Source organism: Aptenodytes forsteri, unplaced genomic scaffold, assembly GCF_000699145.1.
Source record: "Aptenodytes forsteri isolate BGI_AS27 unplaced genomic scaffold, ASM69914v1 Scaffold271, whole genome shotgun sequence".
Classification (NCBI taxonomy): domain Eukaryota; kingdom Metazoa; phylum Chordata; class Aves; order Sphenisciformes; family Spheniscidae; genus Aptenodytes; species Aptenodytes forsteri.
In genome coordinates, this window is record NW_008794602.1 from 616,843 (window position 1) to 624,794 (window position 7,952).

The 7,952-nt window shown below is 54.9% G+C and overlaps 1 protein-coding gene across 1 annotated transcript in view; it reads left to right on the forward strand.

Moving 5' to 3' along the window:
- The first annotated feature begins 104 nt into the window (after nucleotides 1-104).
- TCF25 (transcription factor 25) overlaps nucleotides 105-7,952 on the forward strand; it is a 20,533-nt gene continuing 12,685 nt past the window's right edge. The window contains exons 1-6 of the mRNA XM_009273095.1: nucleotides 105-206; nucleotides 538-762; nucleotides 2,569-2,643; nucleotides 4,720-4,844; nucleotides 6,382-6,447; nucleotides 7,604-7,686. Coding sequence (XP_009271370.1) covers nucleotides 105-206; nucleotides 538-762; nucleotides 2,569-2,643; nucleotides 4,720-4,844; nucleotides 6,382-6,447; nucleotides 7,604-7,686 — 676 coding nt within the window. The remainder of the gene's footprint in view (nucleotides 207-537; nucleotides 763-2,568; nucleotides 2,644-4,719; nucleotides 4,845-6,381; nucleotides 6,448-7,603; nucleotides 7,687-7,952) is intronic.

Here is a 7,952-nt window from a genome sequence, read left to right on the forward strand (position 1 = left end):
CGGGGTGGTCAAGCAGTGGGTGAAGCTGTGTTTAAGAATATTCCTGCCACCCTCCCAGCCCCGCAAGGTCCCGGTGCTGGAGGTCGGGGGTCAGGCGGGCCCCGATGGCGCAGACGGGTCCTTGGGGTGACAGAGCCTGGGCCTCCCTCTCTGGGCGCCTTGGCCAGCCCCGGCGGTTCCCTCTCCTTCCCCGAGGCTTGGCTTGGGCAAGTGTAGGGAAGGCTGGTTTTGGAGGCTCTTCCCAAGGAAGAGCGGAGTCCAGGTAGGGCCGTGCTTTTTTTTCCTGCCGGCCATGCGGTGCAGGGGACGCGTCGTTGTGGCCCCGTGCTCCCCTCTGGCGAGGGGGTGGGTGGCGGGGCTGTTCAGGCGCCCGCTGGGCGACACGCTTGAAATGAGGGGTCGTCCCCGTCCATCTGCTGGAGAAGCCAGTCGGGCAGCTGAGCCCCGCGCTGCTTCTGTGACGTTTTTTTCCTCTTCCGTTTGCGGGTGGGAGTGGAACAGGTTAGATCCCTGGGGAATTCTGTCCCCTGGGCGCAGGAGAGGGCAGAGCGCAGCCCCGCGCCGGCTGTTTCTCTTGCCGTCTTTTTTTGGCACTCCACCGCCGAGGAGTCGGAGGATGAGCCGCCATCCAGAGAGGAAGGAACGGATGCCCGGCTCAGCGAGCGGGATGCAGCAGGGGGGAACAACGAAGGGGCTGTAACCGAAGAGGCTGAAGGCGATGGGCAGAGAGAAGGGGAGGAGGCAGAGCAGCCGGACCAAACGGTAACTGAGCCGCAGGTATCTGGTGATGATGGCGGTCGCCACGTGGGGTGCAGAGGGAAGGTTTCTTGTCTCCCTGTCTCTGCGTGCGCTGAGGAGCTTTGTGGTGCCAGGCAAGTGTGTTTCTTTTCTCTCTCGCCCCTGGGTTTTGTCAGAGGCTGAGGACGTGAGCCTCGGGGGAGGGAGCTTAAACCCAGGTACTCAGGGCTCCAGATCTGGAGGAGAATGAGCCGTTTGATGCTGAGCGTTGGGTTTGTGCCTGGGATTCAGGGAGATCTTACAGGCGCAGAGGGGAGGTTCCTGAGGAGGACCTTGTGCTGTGTCCTCGCGAGCGCTGCGGTCAGGCACAGCGCGCGGGAAGGAGAGCGCCCTGGGATTCTGAAAGGGAGATTGCTTCTCTGCTCCCTTCGCTGCACAGTTAATTGAGCTCTGCACTGTACGTGGGGCTGGGCTGGTGGGTAAATGCTCAGTGAAGCGTTTGTTTTGGAGCGGATGAGGTGAAGACTCCAAGCAATGTAAACAAAATGCTGAACGTGTTCTTTTCTGGAGTGTTTTGTTGTTGTTATGTGTTAAGATTCCCTCCTGTGGTCTGTGTCAGCTGGGTGAAGACTCCAAGCAATGTAAACGAAACGCTGAACGTGTTCTTTTCTGGAGCGTTTTGTTGTTGTTTTGTGATAAGATTCCCTCCTGTGGTCTGTGTCAGCTCAGACGTGTCTCCTTGCAGAAGCACATAAGGAAAGGGGCACTTTAATTAACGATTTGACACTGCAAGCCTAGCCCATGTCTTACTGGAGATGAGGATGGCGGGGAGTGAAGGGGGATCGGCCCCCTGGCCTCACCCGTTAGGGCTCAGCCTGTGGGGTGCGTGCCCGTGGGTTTTGGGTGCCAGGCAGTGCAGCCAGAGGAGCAAAGACCACCGTCTGCGCGCGGTGCAGCTGTGCTGGTGGCCTCAGCCAGCCCAGGGGCTTGGGAATGCTCTGGATGTGCGGTGTGGGCTCTGCTCGGTCGGTCCCCGCATGAGCAGTGGCTCCAGCGGGCCCTGACCCAGTGAATTTGCTGCGTAAGCACTGCAGGGTGCACCTGCTGCTTCTCTCAGACCTTCCCGGGTAGAATCGTGGGAGCCCTCGGCAGGTGTCTCCCCGCCGTTTGATAGAGCCAAATCGGGGCTGCACGTTCCCCCAGTTCTGAAATCGGCTCGGGAGCCGTGGGGTTGTTCTGGTAACGCTGTCGCTCGCTGTTTTACCTGCGTAGATCCTGGGAATGTGCTTTTTAGCTCCGTTACGCCCTGGGGAAGAGCCGGCGTGGACAGCAGCGTGCCTGTCGCGTTAGGGAACGCCACGCGGCGTCGTGAGCTGAAGTAGCTGCGTCGGCAGCGAGAGGAGCCTGTGTTGTGTGGTGCTTTCAGGCAGCTGTTGGTTTCTGTGGAAATCGGAGTGACCGATGGCAGTGTCACGCTCGCTAGACAGACAGAAGTAAAGTTTATTCTAGGGGGCGAAGGAGGGCTGAAACGTTTCTTCCACCCCTGGCAGACCTAAAGAGTTTCTTGCCCGATTTTGTGGTCTCAGACATTGATATGAAAGTCAGCTGAGACTTAACCCTTGCGTTTGTAAACCTTTGGTGCTTTCCTCCATTTGTCTCCCTGTGTCTTAATTTCCACTCGCTGACAAACTTGAAAGGGTGAACACTGGTTTTCATTTCAGGGCCCTCCTGGCGTGCTGCTCCCTGTGGGAGATGCTCTTCTCCCTGGTGGAGCTTTCATCCCTGTGGTCCCTGGGCACGCTCTGACAGCTGTTCCCTGTCTCTTTGCAGCCTGTGTTGAGTAACAAGCCACGAAAGAAAAAAAAGAAAAGGAAAACCAAGAAAACTTCAGCAGGGGAGACTCTGGTATGTCTGCGTTTGCTCTGAGTTAGTGGCTGTGCTAATTTCTGCGTTGGGATTGACAAAGTGGCTGCTCTGAGGTGGCTGCAGAAAAGTTTTTTGAGGCAAAAATGCTCCTTTTTGCGTTGCACTCATTTAAAATCACCAAATGGCAACAGCAGCTTTTGACTGTGTTCCTTCAAGCAGCCGGGACTGGCGCAGCTCTGCTGCGGATGCTTAGAGCTGAAATCCTCACAGCGGCACCTTCTTTCATCTCCGCTTCGAGGCTTCGCTCGGGAGGGGGTACCGCGCGAGGGCTTTTGCGTTTTCGTTCTATTTTCCTTGCCCTACTTAGGCAGCTCTCCCGGCTCTGCAGAGCCACACGCAGCTCTCGCTGCCAGCCGTCGTTCACGTTCCCGTCTCCTCCGTGCGCAGCTGCGCGCCTCCTCTGTAGCCTGACAGCTAATCGCTGAACGCTGGCAGGAGCGTCTGCTAGTGCGTTACCAGCAAATGCGCTGCCAAGTGCTCTTCCCGTGGGAGCTGCTCCATCCCCTCGGCCATGAAGGGGGCGAGGGGACAGTGATTTCTCTCCGACCGAGCTGTCCGCCCCTAAGGAAGCCTGCTTGGAGCGAGAACTTTATCCGGTGTCTGTGTTTTGTTGTGGATAAAACTATAGGAGACAAATGCATGTGCTTGAATGTACTTTATCTACTTGACCTAGGCTAGGAGACCAGGCAGATTACAGTCATTGGTCTTTTAAATTCAACGGAAATAAAGTTCAAGTGGGAGCTAGTTTTCTGCTGAGGTTTAAGAGTCTTAACTATTCACTCGGGGGAGATCCTTCGCTAAACGTCCTGAGCCATGGTACGCTGAAGTGCTGAACGGGTGAGCCGTGACTCCGGCGTGGGAATTCAGCTGCCTGCTCCCTGGGAATTCAGCTGGGCGAGCTCGGAGCGAGTTACGAAGGCGGAGAACCCGATCAAAGAGCCCGTTTCCTCTCCCAGTCCGAGAATAACGAGCAATAGGGCGACATCTGCCAGCTGTGGGCTCTAGGGAGACTTCAGACCCAGAACCAGGCGGTTTGATTTGCTAGCTAGAGATAATGCTGCCTTTGTTCAGGCACTTAAATGCAAAACACATTATAAACTTTTCCTGTATCCACTCCATGCGGAGTGGCTATATTTAGCTGGAAAAGGCAAGCTCGCAGTGCTATTTGGGTGTCGTGAATGGAATTCTGTGTTCCACCCACGTACATCATGAGGAGGATGTGAAACGGCCGCTTAAGAAGTGCGTCACTTGCTATTTGTGGAGGAAGAAATAGAGGAAAATCAGGATAAAAGTGTTACACAGCTGTTGAGCGTGCGCTGCTGGGTATATTCTTTGCGTTGTTAGAAGACGGGGAAGGTGAGAGTGCAATACGTTAGAGCTGGGTTAAAATCACGTGGGCGTTTGATACCTTATTACAAGGGTCAGAGCAGTAACGTAGTGTTGCCGCGGAAAGCAGGCAGTAAAGGCTGATTATTTGAATATTTATCGTTAAAATCGGCACCCCAGCGTTCTGTGGTGTTACAGGGATTGCGGTACAAATAAACCGGACAAAGCACGGCGAAGGCTGGGTGGGAAGGGGCGGACCAGAGACCAGGCACACGCAGACTTGTGAGCTTTGCGTTAGGCTGGGAAGGGCTCCTGTGGCCAGCTCTTGCCCGCGCTGGATATATTCTGCTGGCATCTTCGGACTCGTGATTGTGTGAAGGGCAACTTCACGCTGTCGTGATACCTTGAGCGAGCGGAGAACAGCAGCCAGCCCTTTCGGGGGCGGTTGGACGAGGAAGGCAGGCTCTGGGTGGGATTCCCGAGGGAATAAAGGGCGCTGGGTGCAGAGCAGGAGGCCTCAGTAAGACACGGGACGTGCGCCGCGCCCGAGGTGGGCAATGGGGCAGCCGCGGGGCGGGTAGTAGGGGCTGCACCAGTATCACGGGGGGATCGGGGTGAGCCGAAGGACCCGGAGGCAGCTGGGTGCGATCTCTGCTGGGTGACCTGCGTGCCGCGGTGACTCGTTCTGTAATAACTGCCTCGTATTCGCATGTGCCTGTCTATCTCAAGGAAGACAATGACCTGGAAGACATCGACAGCCTGCTGGAGAAGATTGAGGATACCAATGGGCTATCGCAGCAAACCCAGAGCGGAATAATCGCTGACAGCAGGCCTCTGCTCTACGTAGAGCACAGGTAGGGCCCGCTTCCTTCCTGATTTTTGGCCCTGGGCGCGGCAGGGATATCTGTTCCCCCGAGGAGGGGAGTTGGGAGCCTACCAGCGTGATCTGGCCGTGAATTCAGGACCTTGCTTGAAAGGGGTTGTGGTAATGGCTGTGCACAGCCCCGTTTCTAACCATTGCTCTCAGAGCTGCGTTCGGTTTTGAGCGGCGACTGGTATTCTCTGCTGTCATGCCTGGTTTGAGTGGGCCTCTGGACCGGGTTAACCTCCAGAGGTACCTTCCAGCCTAAAATACTCTGTGAGTCAGTAGGAGAACCTCTGCAGAGAGCCCTGGCGCATAAAGCGTTGCAATCGAACTCACCCGGCCGGCTGACCGGCTGCGTTCAGGCTGGGCGCTGTGAGCAGCAAGCCCCAGTACAGCACGTGCTGTCCTGCGAGGAGGGCTGGGCAGCGCCAGGAGCCAATTTCACCAGGAAAGCTGGTTAGACTTGTCTAACCTTTCCCGCGTGTCACCGTCAACAAAGTGGACTAAGCACCAAGCACGTCCAAGAGCTGAGGAATGAATTGGCCTGGCACTCGAGACCTGTAATGCCTGGGGATGTTGGGAATGGGCTGGCTGGCGGGTCCAGCGTGTTTCGGAGCCCTGGGCTGGTGCAGGCACTGGCAGCTCTTTCCGTTTCTGGAGAAAACGTTTAAACGTGTAGCTGGGACAACTTCAGCGGCCCGGGTTTTGAAACGTCAAAACCGAGTCTAGGCTGGTGGGCGCTCGGAGCTATAGCGCAGCCCGTTCAGGGACACATCAGTAAAGGCAGGAATGTTTGTTTATCTTAGAGGTGGTTTTAAACCTCGGTGACATCTCCGATCAAGTAAACATTATTCGGGAACCTTTGAGAGCCGGATAATCTCCGAGTGGGTGAGGGTTGGCAGTGCTGGATCTCAGCTTTCCCACTCCCTCTCTTCAAGCCCTGCTTGCTGGATGGCAGAGAGAAACCCCTCAAATACGCCTCCCCTCTCTGGGCCAAATGCTAGCTCAAGAAAACCGTAGGTGTTGTCATGCTTTGATGCAAGATCTTTGTATTAAAAAAATGTATTTTAATCCTTGCCAGCCTCCGTGCAGCGATGATGGTGCTTGCCCCAAATCGCAGGCTGCCACTGCTAGACTCGGCAGCAGGTATCTCGTGTTTTCCAGGCGCACGTAGCCCGAGCGTGCTCTCCTGAACGGTGGCTGTCCTGGGAGTATCCCGGACTAAGGCTCCAGCTGCCCTGGAGAGGGCAGCAGAAGTATTCCCCAGCTTGGCGCTGTTTAGGAGCAGAGCACGAAGGAAGCGTGCATCTGGTTGAACGAGGGTTTTGATGCCTCCTGTTCTGACCGTTTTTAGGCTCCTTCTGGTTTGTCGTGTCAGATCAGTTGGTGTGTGTGACGGTTCAGGGGCTTGGCCAGAGACAGTTCAAGGTTCAGAACAGTCGGCGCTGATGGAGAAGACTCGAGCGTGAGACTTTTGGTTGTGTTTAACTGACGGTAGCTTTTCCTTCTTGTTTCAACCTTCTCAGAAACTTGAATCCAGAGAACGAGTTGAAGAGATACTTCGGGGCTCGCGCTGTTCTTGGTGATCAGAGGTTAGTCCAGAATTTAATATTAAAGCCTTTCAAGGTGTGTCTGTCCTTCCCTTGGTACGGCTTGCTGAGCCCCCAGTGCCACACCTGGGCAGGGAATCCAGGGGTCAGGGCGTCTCAACTCATTTAGTAGTCGCTTGTTGGGACAGGAGAATATTTTTTTTGTGATACGTGTGAGGGGGGGAGTAAGACTTCTCCAGGCTTTTGCTAGCGTTTGCTTTTTCTGCTGCTCATTTCCCCTCTCGTTTACTGTCAAACACCCTTCTGAAGTCCTTTCACTCAAATTCATAGAGTACAGACTCTAGGATTTTTTATTTTTTTTTCTTCTTTCTCCAGCATTTGTCGCTTGTTGCTATTCCAAAGTCTCTGATGTCTTACAGAGCGGACCCTGAATGCTCTCCAGAGGGTCTCATGCGCTTGTTTTCAGGGGCCCAGGGAACCCACTGCTTCTTGGGTGTGAGGTCTCTATGCAATTACCCGTTGCACTGTGGTATCCAGAAATCCCTGCTTTCACGAGCTGGTTGAAAAATGCGCACGTAAGAAGGGTATAAGCTCAGAGCAGCGATGGTGGAAGCAGAAGCCTTGTCTGAGAGAGTCTGTGGAAGAATATTTAGTGCTTGAGGAAGAAGTAGCAGTCCCTTACTGAGGAGACGTGACTTTCTTAGAGTGGCCTTGATTTCTGAATTCCTCCTGCCCTGAACCGATAAATTGGTTGCATTTGTGAGTACGGCTTAAACTAAATCAGTTGACATTTGAAGGCACTGCTGGGAAGGGAGATGAGTCAGAGGGATATGGGGCTCTCTTAATTGGACCTGGGAAGCTGTTTGAAGCAGAGGCAGCTGAGAACTTGGCAGGAATAAAAACAGGGAAGAGAAGCTATTGAAGTGGAAACGCTGGAGGCACTGGATGGCCCAAAAAGGAATGGCTGGAGTAAGGCAGAGCCTGAGCGAAGGTATGTTGTGTCTTGAAGGCAGACATGTTAAAGCTCTGGGCAAAAGCTCCGTGTGGCAGGGCTGCAGCAGGGGAAGAAGCTGGATCTCTTTTTTTTTTTTTTTTTTTTTTTTTTTCCCCCCACCAATCATCCTTTTTCTGGCTGGTTTCAGCCCTCCTCGTTCTGTTAGTACGGAGAAACTCTGAGCTCTCGCGTTTATTTCCTCAGGCCCAGGCAAAGGCAGCGCCAGTACGTCCGCAGCACGTGGCTGACGGCTCCCAAGAACACCTGGCCGCGCTACAGCAAAACAGGTGAGGCTTTCGGTGCCGCCTCCCGAAGCACCGTGCTGCCGCTAACCAACAGGGCGCCTCAGTCCCGTCCCCGCGTTTGCAGAGGCGGCCGCTCCGGCCAGCCTGGCTTCTCCTAGAGCCTCTGCGCACCGAAACCGGAGCTGCTTCCATCAGCTGCCAGGCCCAGGCTTCACCCTGGCTGATGCAGAAGGGGAACTGCTCGTCAGCTGATGGAAATACCTCCTTTCTCAACAGGGAGAACTCTGTTGTATTGTATCTTAGCATCT